We start from the raw sequence: 17,629 nt of genomic DNA, 5'->3' as shown, positions 1-17,629 counted from the left end.
GTTTACATCAAATTATCCCGTGTATCGAACTATTTAGGGTCATGGTATATTTGAAATAAAAATATATAGCCAAAATTACGCCTGTATTGAACAAAAATACCAGTGACTTCCAATGTACCTAACACCAAATGCCGCAGAAGTGCCCTCCCTAGTTGGCTTTCCCTCGCGGCAGAGGAGAAATACTGCGGGCACACCCCTAAAAGTGGTTTAGCCCAGCCGCTCACGGGCAGCGGGCGGCTCTTTCCCCCTTTCCCCCCGCTCCTTCTATCATGACTGCGCCGCCGCGCTGTGTAAGGCGAGCCGGCAACACCCCTCCACGCAAGAAATTATCCTGGCCCGCTGCCATGCCTGTCTCTTTTTTGTTTGTTTGTTTGTTTGCTTGCTTGTTGTTTTTGCGTAGCTTGGGCGTTGTGGAGTGTAGCTGTGGTGGCTAGCGCTAGTGTTGCTAGTGTCACTAAATAAAGGCTTATTTGACGGCTCTAGCTAGCGCAAAGTGGCCAGATTTACCTTTCGCTGTTTACGCTGGCAATCATAAAGAAGTTGGACACGGTGAGAAGTCTGACGTCCCCGCAGCGCACAAGATTCCCAACAGCACCCTCAGCACGATTGGCAGGGAGCTTAGATTAACCTTCTCGAAGTAGGTTCTGGGCAGATGTTACTGAATAAAACGCCCGAAACTGCTTCAAATCTGCTGCTTGTGCCTGCCAGTGGTGACTTTGAAAACCTGAGGAGTACAACAAAGCCACCGCTGGTGTTGCCGAAGTATGAAGTGAGCTGTCAGAAGTGGGTCCAGGGTTACAGTGCCCCGTAGCGGTGTTTTGCACAAAAAGTGCAAATATGCACAGCAAGAACGCCCCTCCAAAAAGGGAAGGCCAGGGCGAGAGGCAAGGGACTCACTTGTATTTGCTCGGGATGAAGCCACACTTCAGCTTCTGCCCATCCTGGTCAAGGACCCAAGCCCGCCATTGGCCAGGCACCCCTTTGTACATGGTGTTGTCCACATAGAGGATGTCGTCCTTGTGAAAGGCCAGCGAGCCGTCTATGGAGGCCCGGTCAAACAGGGCTCGCACATAGAACGAGTCGCCAGGCTGCTCCTGGATCTCGGCAAACCCTGCAGTAGCGGGCGCAAGAGCAGGCCCGCCCCCTGAGCTTGCTTCCACCTTCCGCGGGGGTTGCAGGTCCCAAAGAGGCAACTTGGCACTTATTCTCCGTCCAATGAAATTCCCTCACTACTGAGACAAGTGAGAGCAATTACATTTCACATCTAATCACGCAGCAAACGCATCATGACCCCAAAAAAATTTACTCTGTAAGGAGTTTTGGTACACCTAAAGCCCCTTTCAAATTGCACCAGAAGTTTTGCTACATCAAGCTATCCTTTATAACAGCACCACATGCATCTTTATTATCATCCCCTACACCACTACAGCTTCGGCGTTCAAAGGCAAGACAGAGTCCCATCCACTGTAACCAGATCGGAGCTTAGAAACAGACTTAGAGTGTACCTTTAACAAAGGGTGCCATGTGGAAAAGAAGGACAATATCGCAAGCCAAGGCTATCTGGTGCCTGTGTTCGCATTATTTGCATTCAACTTTCAAGATTTCCTTCTTATAATCCCACATTGCCACACGAAATTTCATGACATTCTGTTTTTTAAGATGAAGCCTTTGTACACAGGGAAACGTCAGCTCTGGTGTGTGACTCCTAGTCTGTGACTTTTATTTGCAGGTGCAACTCTTCTTAACAGTTAACACAGGCCAGCATTAACTATAGACACTTGCAAAAATTCATCCTTTTCCAACTATCTGATCAAATAATCCACTATTCAGTATTCACTTTGATTGAACTTTCAATAGCAGAACATTTTAAAGTATTCAGCCCTGACAAATAGTGAAGGTTGGACTACTTCTATTCATGGTGCAAAATGACGCCTACAGGGGTGCACTTCCTCTGCAAGGGAAGTCTAAACCAGCTTTCTCTTTTCCCTTGATATTCCCTTGTATCACTTTCAAACACTGGGGCTCGGTTACAAAATGTAACCTAAACAAAGACAAGTGCTCATGCAGGGTCCAGCGCTCAGACAGGTCGCGCCCAGTAGAAAATACCATTTAAAAAACAACATCAGCAAGAAGGGGAAACTTATTTTATACAGGGCACTACCTTTTATCTTTTTCTCAGGCTGGGCTTTCGTTGTCAAGGCACTATCTTAGTATCCCCTCTGCCAGCTGGCTTTTGCTGTTAGACGGTCAGACTATGCTGCACCCAAGAAAGGAGCGTTGCAGGCGATAACAGGTGTGGTGACTGGGCGATTAGTGATGCACCAGCACCTTTTATGACCTGACAATTTGGTAGCTGCATAAGATAATCTGCATGGCTGGCACATGTAAAACATGTAGTTTAGCTGCTTTTCAGCTTGAAAGGGGCGATGTTTCATTTGGTAGAGAGCAAGAAACAAAAAATTAATATTTTGATGATCATTATGAGGGGTCCCTTTATTACTAGACTCCAAGTGGGGTCCTAAAGGGACACTGAAGAGATTTGCAAACATTGCGGGATTACTAGCGCAAATTGTATTCTGGAGCCTCTAGGCCATGTTTCGACCACTCTCACTGCGTTTACGCAACTTTATTCACCAGAAAAATCAATTCGAAAATGCTGTCCTCCTCTCTGCATCCTCGCCCATTTTTGGTGGCGTATTGTATGACGTCAAAACAAGATGGCTTGGCTTGACTGCGCTACTGCACGGCTTGCCGACCCTCCGATAGAATCAGTCGGCCCAGCATTTAGTCGACCGGCGGCTGGCGGGTCGTCATAATTCATTCACCCAGTTGATACTAAGTTACGGCACATTTGTGCCAGGAAGAATGTGCCTTTAGTTTGTTAGTTTGTAGACTGTATGAAGCTGAGCGACTGGTTGAGCGACTGAGTCCAAGTCGCTCCACACAAGCGCACATGCGAGACGCTTCGCTGACTGGTATGCCAGTGGAAAGATCTAAGGCCAATCGAAGGCAGGAGAGGAGTCAGCGAAGTTAATATAGGTACTAAGGAATTAAAATACCGTAAAGTTCTGAGCGAATGCCCTCCCCCGAAACATCGCCCACCCCCTTTAGGGGTGAAATGTTCAATTTACTAAAAGATCCCGAAGATCGCCCATCCCCTAAAATCGATGGCTTTAGTGCTGATGAGTGAACAAAATAAACGCGAATCATCTATTCATGTGTTGATGCAGTCACTTATTTGTCCTTTCCACACTTGAACCGAAAGTTTGCACATCGGGTATTTTTTTTCTTGATATCTCTGAAGTTTTGGTTGGCAGTGCGGCTACTTTTTGTAGCTTTTCGCACCGGGCCCGAAAGATCGTCCATCCCATATTTTTCACCTGATATCTCTGGAATTTGGGTGGGCGTTCTTTCAGAACTTTACGGTAAACCGAAAATTTTATAAGCACTTTTTGTGCTGGGTGATCTAGCACAGCAGTCAGCAGCATGACTACACACCTGGGAACGCTTTTCCGTCTAAGGAATGCAGGCATAGACATGAGATATTGTGGGAATTTGGGGAACGCTTACTGCACAAGTGCTATACAAGAAATAGTCATCTAAGCTGCGTGAAATGCGAAAACTAAATTAAAATGTAACCTGGCTATACATTATATAATCTATATTTCCGGAAATGTCCCTGGCATCGCTGGCTTGTGGCTGAATAGTCTAGAGCACTAAGCATATAGTTTTGCTAGTCGCAAGTTCAAATCCCTGATAGTGCAGGTAATTTTTTTTTTTTTTTGAAGTAGATTTATTTCTTTTTGGGCAATGTTTCCTATACTGAATTCACCGTTTTTGTGCTGTAATGTCCATTGCTCCACAAGCGAGTTCGCAGAACGCATGCAGACTGACACTGACATGCTAGCGAGTTCTCAATGTCATGGTGTTGCCATCAGCACCGACTGCTTGCGGTTACAGTCCCGAATCAGCCGAGCCTTGGCCTGATGCAAACACGCCTCTGACAAGGCAGGCACGAGCCGCGCAAGCTCCAAAGATGAGGGAAAAACGCATCGCATTTGAGCATCTGCAGTGATGTGGAGGGTGTTAGCCACTGCGTACGCCTCGGTTAGTGATGTTACGATTCCAAGCCGTGCTGGCAGGCTTATCCGACGCATTTTACAGCCGACAACATGGCAAAAGCGCTGTATACAGTCTACGCTCGTTACAGCGGATCCGGCAACAACGGACTTTCGGTTACAACAGACCATTTATGTTGGCTTGTCTGGTCCCCATGCATTTTAAATGGAGTCCACTCCATTCATAACTGACCTGGCTAGAGCAGACTATCGGCTACAACAGACTAAATTTTAGGCGAAAATTGTTTCGGCTGAATGTTTAGAGCGGACTTCGGCAGGGCCGGTAACCGATATGCTTTTTCTTTGCTTATTTTGGCAAGAAAACTGTTATGTCTGGCAACATTGGTGGCAGCTGGGTCGTTGGCGCAGCCAAGCCAGTGCCAGTGGCTTTTTTTTTTTCCCGTGCGACCAGCGGCATGAGCTGCAGGGTAGCCGATTTCACTGTCAGATAAATTAGGTGTATTGATTGATTGATTGTGGGGTTTAACGCGCCGACGCAACGCAGGCGATGAGGCGCGCCGTAGTGGAGGGCTCCGGATTAATTTTGGCCACCTGGGGATCTTTATCGTGCGCCGAAATCTCGTACACACGGGCGTTTTTGCTTTTCGCCTCCATCAGAAAAGCGGCCGCCGCGGCCGGGAATCGAACCCGCGACCTCGTGCTCAGCAGCGCAACGCCTTAGCCACTGAGCCACCGCGGCGGGTATAAATTAGGTGTAATTAACGCTGTCGAACATGGGGAAAAACAGGCCGACATCGCCAGAAGTACAGGCCTGTCTAAGCAGACTGTCCGCTCTACCGTCAAGAACAAGGCCGCTGCCGATAAACTCGAATCCGGTGAGATTGAAAACAGGGTTATAGAATAGCCATGCACCTGGAGGCAAGTCTGCCTTCGTGAGTTTTTTTATGTAATAAAAACTCGGGCTCAGTGAAGTTCGGTCTTTATTATTCCCACGCATGCATCGTTCCTATAACCGTTTGGTGAAAAAGGTAAGAAATGCCTCAAGTTGGGGGCTTGTTTCCCATCCATTGTGTGCAATCTGCCGGTAACCGTGCGCAGTCCAACTGGTCTAACTTTCGATTTCACAGCTGTCAGTCATCAGATTATTTCATTACAGCTGTTTCATTGACCAGTCTAAAATCGTTTAAAAAGTGGAACCCGCCTTGGGGGAACGTCAGGCAGCGATCCAATTTGTTTGAATGGTTTCGGGAAAACCTGCCTCGTCGTGAAGGAATTGAAAAGAGCCTAGCTAATTCTGATGGCCACGACTGATGTTTTATAGCTGGTTAATAACTACGCCTAGTTATATTCTTGCTTTATTTGCTCAGATTATCATGCGTCTTTACACGCTTCACCGCATGCGCTAGGCCTTTTCCAAGTGCCGGTGCTAAGCTTTGGAAACAATGTTTACGCGATTCTTTGCCCTCGCGCGAACACTGCAGAGGTGCTGCAGGCGTGTAGAAAGAACAAAATGTTGTACTACGCATATGCAACATCGGTCAAAGTACCCACTTTGGGACTCGTACCTCCCCCCGTCAGATACTGCATACTTCGGCTACAGCGGACGTTGTTTTTCCGGATTCAGAGGGTCCGTTGTAACGGGCGTAGACTGTACTGATTACTGAGATTTCATGAATGCCCAGCCAACAATAACATCGGATGCCAAGCATGTTGTTTCACAGAACTGAAACCACACTGATTAGAATTCTAATCTTGGACATCGTCCAATCACGTAGCACCTTGTATTGACATCACTGCTATTACATGGTGTGGCCACCGCAAACCTCACATGGTAGTTTTTCTTCTTTTAGGCTTTATAAAATAAATGCCGCCTTATCACCCGGATAAACGACGAAAAGTGCATTTATTTGAGCCAGTCTACACACTGCAAGCAAAAACAGGAGATTGAAAAACTTACTTCAGTGTCCCTTTAAGTATTGCTTTGCATTCGTTGAAGTTCACCAACAGCTGCATATGTTGCATGAAACTAAATGGCCAACTGAATTCACAGCTGAGTTTGGTTACCTTTGATTGATTGTAGGGTTTAACGCGCCGACGCAACGCAGGCGATGAGGCGTGCCGTAGTGGAGGGCTCCGGATTATTTTTGACCACCTGGGGATCTTTAATGTCCGCCGAAATCTCGTACAACGGGCATTTTTGCTTTTCGCCTCCATCAGAAAAGTGACCGCCGCGGCTCGGAATCGAACCCGCAACCTCATGCTCAGCAGCGCAACGCCTTAGCCACTGAGCCACCGCGGCGGGTAGCTTGGTTACTTTTATTTTTGCAACTATTTGAATTATTTGATCAGAAATCTATAAAAATAAACCACTTTTGGCTTGTATTCACTGTTAAGGCAAACACCATTGTTTGCATCATCGTCATCAAGATTATCATAATCAACAACAGCTGCTGCAGGATGAAGGCCTATTATTATTACTAGTGTTCATTAACACTTTCATGACCACACCTATTCCCATTGATAGTATATTATCGATGAATACAATTACAAGTTTTGGTGCTCTCCGAGCCCTTCTGGGCAGCTAACGCCATCCAAAGGGTAAAGAAGGAAATATTTCATCAGTTTCACTTTCGAGTTTCTTTTCTCCGCCGCGGGGGGATTTTTAAATGTCCTTCACCGGCGGAGAGACGAGCTCATGTTGTTTCGGTTATGGCGTCTAAGACGCACACCGATGCTCCACGCGAATGGCGAATTTCGACTGATTCCGATGAATCTGAGCTGGAATCTGTGGAGGATGCTAGCAGCACAGACACAGAAGACTACTTCAATTCGTCAGACTTTAGTACAAACAGCGAAAGTACGTCAAACCTGAGGTGCAGTTTTGAGAGAGCATTGAGAGTAACATTGATGTTTTCATCATTTTTTTCCTTTTTGTTACTTTTTTGTTTTGGTCATTTTTTGATAAAATTTGTAATAAATCTGTTGTTTGAAACTGTTACTGTTGGAACGACCTATCCTTCCTCTATGATTTCACACCTTACAGATTAGCATCAATCATGTTCTGTGGCAAGAAAAAAAAATTTCCTGCACTACCCAAAAACAACCTATTATTCCGTGGTCACGAAAGTCTTAAAGGGACAGACAACCGATTTTTGTCGCGTATATGTTCTCTAGCTCATATGAAAGCCAGCGTTTTATACAGCCCGGTAACCACATGCAATTTCTAAACAAACTGGCAGAAATAATTTTAATTTGGCAGCAAACTTCCTGAAAACGGAAGGGTGGCGGTTCGTAGTGTCAAAACTTGGCACTACAATATGTGTCCCTGTCACGTGACCTGCAAACCTAGCAGCTACTCTAACTGCTGAAACGTTTATTTACGCATTGAAAACCTTTTAACACAAGTATTTGTAAAAGGTTAAATTGTATATGTATTTCTAAAAATTATTTAGAAATTTTTAAAGACATGCCGCCCGCCGTCGCTGGGTGGCTCTCAGTGTGGCTAACTGAGCCTCCATGCCCAGAATCAACGGCAGCGTTCAGTAAACAGACCCAGCGAAGGAGCTTTGACGATTCTGCCTGCGTCAGGGACGTTTGTTCTGCCAAAATATTTGATTTCAGTTTCCAAATACGCCAACGGCAGCTTAAAAAAAAAGGTAGCCCGGGGAGAATCGAACTTCCCGCGTCCACAACGTGAAGCCAGATTCTACCTATCGTCTATCCCAACAGATGGCGCATCCGTGCAAAATAGACGGTTGCATTAAAAAAACACATAAAGGAACAGGAAAGCCTGCGATTCAAACTTTTTTAGCTGGGAACAAGTTTGTAAATATCGTTTTTTATTTCGCATACAGACAAAAGTATGTTGCCTAGCTACTCTATGTCATGGTTGCCAGCATTAGTTTTGGGAGGAACACATACGACTCGTAGATCAAAAAATTCGATTTAAAAAGTTCTAGGGCGTTATCAGCAAAACCGTTTCTCGTCAAGGTGCTTTAAGTGATGCCCTTTCATTTGGGATAGAGAATATATACTCGACAAAAATCGGTTGTCTGTCCCTTTAAGCTACGATACACTGGTATTTTTTAAATGACAGATTTCACTGAACTGGTGCAGTTTGCTCTGAATAAGAAAGAAAATCGCGACAAAGAACATTTTGTTCTGACCCCTTGCTTTAGAATGAAGCATATGCAATGGCTACACAGTGTCACCGAAAATGTGTAAAACTATAAAGCCCCTCCAAACTAGCTGACGCATGCTGACAATGCATGTTGAAACAAAGTGCCAGGCTTACGCTCAGGGTTGTACTGTGCAACGATGTGGACGTTCTCAGTGTTACTGGCAAGCTCGTAGGCCGCTTCCTCTGCAGTGGCATTCCTTAGATCGGTGCCGTTGTACTGCAAAGGGCAACATGCGACATCACTCATTCAGAGTCACGACTAGCAAAGCGAAAGCATATTCTGGTTGATTGTTCTCAAAATGCCTGTAGCCCCAAGAACAATTCTCACCAGACCACAACAAAAAGTGTATTCGCCTAGTTTTAACAGGTGTTTCCAGAAATAAGGTAAATAGCATAGCCCCAAGACTGCATTGCCCTAGGCAGAAAATTCTAGATGTTTTTTTTTTCCTGTTCACTTAAGGTTGTTGTTCAATTAAATTACCATGCCATGCACAATTAGAATACCAAGGCAATAACACATTGAAGTTCTCTTGAGCATGCATCAAGTTTTGTTCTTCTATTTCGAAAAAGAAGAAAATTGGTCTGCAGGAAGCAGCTTGAACAATAGTGGCAGTTTCATTTTAAAGAAGCATTTCACATATCGTGGTCAATGAAAACGCAACCACTGCACCGCTTTCGACTCGTTAATAAGTGGCAATTTAGGACAATTTTGCAGGCATAAAACATAATAATAAAAAAAAAAACTATGAAAAAAGCAGCACAAATACTTACAGTGTGCACAGCATTCCTGTACACAAAAAATTTAGAGAAAAATGAAAATATTTCAAGGTTTCCAAACTCTGCTATGACACCATGATATAACACATGGTATAAAGCAAAGCTTGTGATTCATTTTCTGAGGTCAACCGTAAAATTTACAGCATTTCATGGAAGTTTGGAGCCTGTTCTTTTCAAAAGGTTTATGAAAGGCATTTCATAACTATGAAATTGAATCAACACTGCAGCTTTTGACAGCTTCACTTTCGTTGACTCAGGGCAGGGCGTGCAGCTCGGAATAGGGCACTGGAAAGGCAGGCTTTTGTTGCAGTGTTTGCTGTTCAAAGTGGGAATTTTTTTCACACTATCTTAGAGTCAGTACGAGTCACGCTGACTTGCCACTCATTTTACTTCCCGAGGCACTGTGTTGTTCAGTCCCATGTGTTGTTCCCCCCCCTAAAAAAAAACACAGTTGCAGATGGCTTGCATCATAATTTTCCCTCTGCACATGCTGGAGAGTTACTGGCCTGCCATACACCAATGTGTGTTTCAGGGTCTAGCGGCAAGTTCCATGGAATGTGAGGAACCTGGTCTGTGTTTAGGCAGTGTAGGTTCCACACTATTATAGAAAACCTAAGTATTACCTTCCTTTACTGCACCGAGCCCAAGCTGCCTGATTGAAGCATTAATATTTTGACCCGTGTCCGGCCCGGACCTGGGTGAAAAGTTAGTCGGGCGCACTGAGCTCGGCCTGTGCTTTCAGGTAAATGCAAGCTCGTGCACACCTCTACACAAATACAGTATCACGCATTATGCAGACTGAACCTGATTTTACCCATTGTGTGAACTGGCCCAGAACACACAAGGTCTAAAAGCACCTCCCAACCAGTGTTAGATGACGTATGAACAAAATAGTGAGCACTCTGGAATAGCTTACAGAAGCGTACTCCCAAATCCCTATTGGCCAGACATTGATGCTTCCACTGGACTCTTCTATATCAACAGAAAGGCACTCGTTCTGCTTAAAGTGGGAGCATTACCTACTTTGCAACGCACAGCTTGGCCAACAGCCCTTGTGTACTGGTAATGTTTCCTCCCCTAGGAGAGTCACTGCCAGTAAATTACCAGTATTTCAATGCAAGACTCAGAATCAGATACAGAAGCCCCCAAAAGATTGCTGTGAAAAACCGAAACTGCGTGACACTGGGTTTTCGAGCAGCCCTTGGATGCGAGACTCACTTCTAGAATCTGGTCTCCGGGCAGCAGGCCTGCCGGTCCACTGGCTGGAGAGTCCTCTTGGACTGAGTGGACAAAGATGCCGACTGCGTTGCCTCCGAGGAGCGTGATGCCGAGACTCGGGCTGGCCTTCCTCAGAAGGACAATTCGGGGCTCTGCTCTGGAACCCTTTGCGCTGGAATAGGGACGGTGTGGGGGAGGGGGGGAGAGGTGGCGCCACGAGCAGGTCAGTGTGCAGCCGAGACAAAAAGGAAAAAGAAAAGACTAGTAATGTACACTGCCCACCCCTGTTCGAGGATTACACACAAGGCCATGCAGGTCAAGCGTACAGCGCCCCAACGGCAAAAGAAGCAAAACAACTAACCAAAGCTTGCTTTAAATTTAAAGCTGGTCTCGCTTCTAGAACTGATCGGGCCATAAATTCAGCTTCGTTTCTCTGGCTTTCGTGCTGCTAAAAGACTCACTGCAACTGGAGTTACTTATGCTCAACATGCAACATACAGTCCTTAGAGTTTTAGAAATGCTAAACTTTCCGCACAGCGCACACTCAAAGTTTACCAAAAAATACTGAACTAGTAGCTTGGCTTCTGTAGGAGTTCCCCCTCTGTCAATCAGAAAGTGGCAACACTCATGATCACAGCAAATCAGCAGCCACTCTGTGCAACTTCCGAGACATCTGCTTTGGACTAAAGTTAAATCCAAATGATTACCTAGCACCGCTTTTAGGCTGTTTAGCTGCAGTAGTTAGGAAACTCCCTAATCACTTTTTCCGGCTTCGATAGGTTGTGACATGTACATGCAAGTAGGACACTTTGGACCACACAATTTAGCTTGTATTGGCTGCAAGTCTCGTGGCCACATTCTTGAACTTAGGTCTTGTAACTGATGAAGTGGCCTCTTTCCATTTTGGCTGAATTATCTCTAACTTTTATGGGATGTTTCTCCATATTTTATAAACAGCAGATCCTTGCTAAACTCGGTAGGAGTGTGTGAATATCCAAAGTTGTGTGAACATTCATAATATCAATCACAAATAAAATCTCTTTTGAGGAGACAAGTCGATTTGGCATTGAAAGTTATATCTATTGTGGTATGCAACACAAAGGAACAAACAATTTTTTTTCTAACACTGGCAGTAACTTATAAAGCCTAATCACGATTAACCTGTGCAAAAATAGGAAAAAAAAAAAAAAAAGACTGAGGGCGTCATTTTGAAGAGATGCAGCGGTGTTGGCATGCGTGTGCATGTAGTCTTGGGCAGGAGCGTCGCTTTGAGGGGCGGGGGAAGGAGTAAATTAGGCGGGTGATGCCCAGGGGCAGCGCCTGGAACATGGCGTAAAGCAACGGAGATTACATGCACACGCATGCCAACACCAGTGTCGCTTCAAAATGATGCCCCTTTTTTGGAGAATTCGGCCCGAGTTGTCTTATCATTGAGCTACATTTAGCAAACTGCTTTAAAGGCAATGGAACTGTAGGAGCAGACAGTGTAGACCATAACAAACAGATTAAGTAGACACTGATGTTTGCTGACCAATGCTGACATATCAAAATACACTGGAGCACCAAAAACTATGGTATAACTAACGTTTCTGATGGTGTCGTTAGACACAACAGAGTACTTACAACTGGCCACATACAAGGCCACAAGGGCAGGGAAAAAGGATTTTCTTGTGTGTTTTCTTACCTGCCTTATATATTTTAAAAATAAAACATAAATAGTGTACCGCTAATTGCAATACTAAACACTACATGCTCATCTGTTCCCTGTTCTGCGAGTCAAGAACTCGGTAGCACCATGCACACACATCAACTTTGCAGCTCATATAAAATACAGTTCACTGCACTGTGCCCAAGTGAGTCCTCAAAGGAGTACTGAGACGAAATTTTCATGTTAAGTTTTTTTCGCTCCTATGGGTGCCTACCAGCCCAGTAATAATGGAATGGCACATTACATGGTCAATCACAGCATAAACAATTATTTACGACCCCATTTATTCGTGTCAGTTTCGGTTTCGATGAAACAAACACCGAGGCAGTCACCATGACAGGAGGGCGCTCTTGACGCCACTGTTCTCGTTGTACCATGGCCGGTCTGGATGCACGTGCTGGAGCAAGCACGCGCTTCCAGACCAGCTGTGGTCACCCGTACCTGGGCATCATGACGTCAGTCCCAAAACTGCGACACGATGCGCAAGGTGGAGCAGCGCGTGCAAACAGCAGCCAGCGCCATGACCACATCGCCCAATGCAATGGCAGTTTGGTGCATGGTGCTCAATGCGTCATGCTGATGCTGATGCCAATGTCGAAAGGGTATCCGTTCTGAGCTTTCTCATGCATGCAAAGAATAAAAGTGATTTAAAATGTTTTATAAGGGTTGAAACTATCTGGGGTATATTTCCATATAGAAAAGAAGCTATTTCCAGCTTTGAAATCTCGTGTCAGTACTCCTTTAAGCGGCTTTTATTTTAAAGTTTACCAATCACAGAGCATATTTAATAATTGTAAACAAAGTAAATGTGCTTTTCAAATCTGTGGAAGGTCCTTTGTACGCCACTTGAGACCTTTCAAAAATTATTCAAACATTTCAAACATGATGCAGAAATCGAAGCAAACGTTAGAAACTGTAAACAAATATGCACCGAGTGGACACTCGAAATGGCGGAACACCCAGCTATACAGGGCTAGAAACACGGCGCTGTGCAGTTATCATCGCACAAGCATTTAGAGCATAAAAACAAGAGCCAGATGCAAACAGAGAGCAATGGAGCAGGAAGGCTGCGGTGACACCACATCACTCGGCACAGGTCACAACATCACTGTTTTCAGGGCGCATCCAAAAAAGGAAAAGGCAGCCTAAGAAGCACAGGCATCCCGTGTGCGTTGAGACGGCAACAAGTAGAGGTAAGATCAAATGAAAGATGAAACCAAGAGGGCAAACAGAACAAGAGAAATGGAACAAACAAATCCTAAAAGAGGGGCTCCAAAGCAAGTGCAAGCAGCAAGCCCATTGAACTGTGAAACTACACAAGCACTAGACCAAAGCATACCAGTCCAGCAGGAAGTAAAAGCTTACCAATCAAAAAGTCCGTCCTAAATTCAGTAATAAGTAACACCGTCAAGTTATTAAAGTCTTCGGCATAGTAAAAACTCGAGAAACTGCAAATACACAACATTAACATCCAGTTACCACCACTACGTCCTTGCAAGCTACCACTATCAAGGCTAAAAATTGTGTTCAAAATTCCAGTGGCTGCAGCCAGGAAGAGAAAAAGCAGAGGGGGCGGGAGTTGAAGCTACTGTTTCTGCCAGCTCAACAATTATTCGTCTTACGATTAACAGCCCATGCAAAAATAGGAGGAGGGCGTTCTCCAAAATGGAGGCAAGAAAAATGTCTGAATATTTTGTCGTTACGTCTGTATGAAGAGGGCTGAGCAAAAAAGGTGAAAAGAAGGCAAGGGAAACTGAATAAGAGGCTTTGAAAAATGAGCAAGCATCCGCTCACCTTGGCGAAAATCAAATGGAAGATGTTCCTCACAAAAGCCAACAGGTTCGGGTTAACAAGAGAAGAAAAACAGGTGTTAAATATGTCATGAAGCTCCCAAGACCCTTGTAAGACTTCTTTTCAAATAAATAGCCTTTGGTTGCTCAGGATGCAAGGGTACGAATTAAGGCACACTCGAGAAAAAGTGTCTGGTACAAATTTGACAGAAACCCAGCAAAATTTGGAACTCACACTACAAATTTAGTATTACAAGATGGATAAATTGTACTGACTGGCGCCTTGAACACAGTGCTTGCAATAGTTTCAACCTGAATAATAGGCTTACGCTTGCATAAGCTATTACGGCCTATGCACGAGTGAATTTAGAGGTAAACAAACTGAAATGAGAGCAAGCTAGAGCTCACAAAACAGCAGGTTCAATAAAAACTGGTTGCTTCCCTGATTCGAATGAGCAGGACTTGTCCACATCATTTGTCCTGCACCTGCTATAAATAAATTGCACCCTCCCCCAAAGCAGAGCCCCATTTTCAAGAAAAGCCGAGTTGTACTTGTTCACGGAGCAGCGTGCAAAGTACTGAACATTTTTATGAACAAAATAAAGCTGATATTTGGTTTGTAAATTTGTACTCCATGTAGCAAGACCTTTTCAGAAACACCTTGAGAGGAAAGTTTGAAAGTGGCATTGCAGTGATAACTTTAGCAGACTCCTTGCATTATCATGTAAAGCCCACAGCCATAGCAACTGCACAGAAAAGTGCAGCATGCATAAAAGTAATATTCAAAGCATGTGCTTGGTAACAACACCACCATGGAGAAATGAAAAAGGTAGCCAGCAGTGTCTTAGTCTCGTTTGCAAATGTAATGTCAGCTGGCAGGCAGGCACATGTACTGTAGTGCCCAACAAAGATGGTAATATACTACTTTGGATACTCTGTAGAACCTAGAGTGGAGGGCTGTGTAATGCAATCAATTCAACGAGCTCCAAATAGGGTGTGTCCCCAATAGCTACCACCATGCAAGGGGTAGCCATTGTGGCCCCATCCGTCAAGTTACTCTACTGGGACAACCTTGCATTTCCATTATAAAAGACGCTGATAATTACGGCCATTCTGCATGCAAGTTGGCCCTAAGATCTGCGGAAGAACTGTCCCCTTGTGAAACACAACTTGGATCAGCCACACTGAATGCACTCCCTTGCAATATGAAGGTAAATGTGGTAGTTCATTAAGAGCACAGCTGTCCCTTGGGAAAAAAAAAAAAAAGAAGAAGAAAGGCATCATATTTGACATTTACAAACCACGAAATATCCCTATGCAACGACTGCATTATAATAACATTTCCTTTTGTTCCTGTTACTTACACTAACTTTCCCACACATGCACACCCGAAAAAAAGTATCAAAAATCTGCTTTCCCAGGATTCACAACTCTTATGTGAAGCAGCCTGAATTTCAGCAGCTGCAGAGAATAAAACACTAATGAACAACACTTGCTGGAGACCTTGCGAACGTTTTGCTTCCCAGAATTCATAGCCCATCAAAACCTTTCTGAAGTATGGTAAAGGTGCAGCACCCCATACCATTATTATTTTGTAATACTGTCATGAAGGCACAACTCCACAAAGCACGCACACACTTGCAAAAAAAAAAAAAATCTGCTGTTCTGTATCCATGTGTGCCAAATGACTGCGAGATCACCTGATCCAGCCCAACTGCCCTGCAATGTGCAGCAACTTTACACATCAAAGCAGTTGGTCTTCTTGAATGACACGCCTGGGCAAGCCAGTTTTTGCACACATTTACACTTGACTACAAAAACCAGGGGCTCTGAACATGTAGCATAAATGCTATGAAACATGCCTGATGCCTGCGCAATTTATATTTTCAATTGGTTTCGGATATCTCTGACTTTACTACTACACGTAAGAACATGCTACAACAACCAGCAAACCAGATCTGTTCCCTTATACAAAGTTGTTCTATAGGAGGAGCAACGCTATTCGTGTCGCAAACCCACTCTCACCATTCTAAAGTTAGGCAACACTGTGCTCAAGCGATCTTACATAATGCGCACCACAACAGTTGCAGCAGGTGCAGAGGCGCATACAACCTCAAGGCAGTCCCCAAGAAAGCAGAGTAGCGGGTGATTTATAAAACACAGCTCTAGGTTGCATATTTATGTTTGCGTAATAAGGTTTCCGATAGTATGCAATCTGGTCAAGTAAAAGAATGTTAGTGACAAAAAAGGTCACTGACAAAGGCAAAAGCAGCAAAAATGCAGTAAGCTTCAAGAAAGAAATGAGCACCCCCAAAGGTGTGCCCATCCTGCCCGCGGTCCCTAGCAAGCTGCGTCTCAAATTTATCGACTTGAAAGATCCCCTCCCTCACATCACATTTCCGAGTGTCCTCTCGAAAATACTGTGTGCTGAGGGAAAATTCAACTGCATCGACAAAACAAGCAGTCTCCACAGAACAGTGGTGCAACGTTTAAAATACTACTACCGAAGGTCACAAGAAAACAAACACCTTTGAAGAGCATTGACAGAAGAAGGAACCTGCGCCGATCGCTACTTGGGTTATGGACACAGTCCCTTGACACGCACAATCACAGGGTTACATGCTCAAAGGACATCCAAGTCAACTATTGCTCCTTTCTCAAAGAGGCCATGCACACAAAACACAAGTCTGGTTTGCCTCGTTAGAATCATACTGACACCACTTTTAACAAAAAATTCGCAAAAATAAGCTATATACTTAGGAAAAAAGGGAATGGCCATGCGACCCACTAGCGCATTTCCCACAACAAAACCTATGATGTCATACATGCCAGCTTTGCGATTGGCTGAGGCCGGCAAAACCAAATGCAAATTAGGCAGAGCTTATAAGCTTGCCGAACGAGCTATTTGCGCTTAAATTTAGGACAAATTCTTTTTATACCAGTAAGAATGGTGGGATAAACAGTGGAAGTTATGAAAGTACACTTCAACATGGGAGTACTGATGCATACTGCTGTTGGTACTGCGCGCACTATGCTTATTTTAGCTGCACAGCACTGCGGGCTTTGGGGTTATCTCAGACGACACTGCCCAATTGGCGTATGCAACGGTGTCTTACATGACCATGTTTGTCGACCAAACACCATGTTTCACGACACGATTATTTTCTACCTGAACAAAAACAAGCCAGGTAGAAATATGGTCAAAAACAAAGCAAAGGCAGAAAAAAGCCTGCTGCAGTATGGTGGCGCCATCCAGGTTGACTAAGAGCAACAAGGCTCTCCAGCACACCAAGTTTAGCTTGTGATGTCATTGCAGACGTGAAAGCACACGATTTAGCGGGAGGATCGAAATTTTAAATTAAGTTGATTAATTTCGCAGTGAATAAAGCATCGTCTGCTTCTGGACAAGCACTGGGGGCACTATAAAACACGAAATCTTTCGAATAAAACCAACTTGTATTTTGCCTGCATGGCCCCTTGAAACAGAAGGGAGCTTAATTAAACTTGTGCTGAAAAATATGCCATCGCTTACCTCCGCTTAATTAACCTAATCCCCGCCATCTTTCCTACTGCGTTTACATGTCGGAACTGCATCTATGCATCCCAACAAAATAAGTTCTGCTATTGGCCAGCATTTTTCGCACACTTCTGGCAAAGCACAAAGTGTTCTGGCAAAGCACCTTCTGCACCATGCCAACACCGACACTTTTCATTATTTAGAGTTTCCTGCTACACGTTTATATACTCTTGTAGTCGTCTATGTCCACCCTTTTTCTAAGGTACCTTATGATGCACCTTGCTTGCAGCAAGACCTGCACTCCCCTTGTGGAAAGGGATTGGGTAGGTCCACAGCTACTTTGCTTGTAATTGCTGCGTG

The 17,629-nt window shown here is 44.5% G+C and overlaps 1 protein-coding gene across 2 annotated transcripts in view; it reads right to left on the bottom strand.

Moving 5' to 3' along the window:
• The window catches only part of LOC144153530 (disks large homolog 5-like), a 94,793-nt gene that overhangs the window by 9,206 nt on the left and 67,958 nt on the right, over window positions 1-17,629 (bottom strand). For both annotated transcript variants that reach the window (XM_077685158.1, XM_077685164.1), the window contains exons 19-21: window positions 10,255-10,426; window positions 8,374-8,476; window positions 898-1,111 (exon numbers count right to left, since the gene is read on the bottom strand). In XM_077685158.1, the coding sequence (XP_077541284.1) occupies window positions 898-1,111; window positions 8,374-8,476; window positions 10,255-10,426 (489 nt within the window). The remainder of the gene's footprint in view (window positions 1-897; window positions 1,112-8,373; window positions 8,477-10,254; window positions 10,427-17,629) is intronic.

Source organism: Haemaphysalis longicornis, unplaced genomic scaffold (assembly GCF_048455015.1).
Source record: "Haemaphysalis longicornis isolate Haplotype H1 unplaced genomic scaffold, Haemaphysalis longicornis Haplotype H1 scaffold_1, whole genome shotgun sequence".
Classification (NCBI taxonomy): domain Eukaryota; kingdom Metazoa; phylum Arthropoda; class Arachnida; order Ixodida; family Ixodidae; genus Haemaphysalis; species Haemaphysalis longicornis.
Note: the sequence above shows the minus strand (reverse complement) of the source record. Positions and strands in the feature narration are given on the sequence as shown.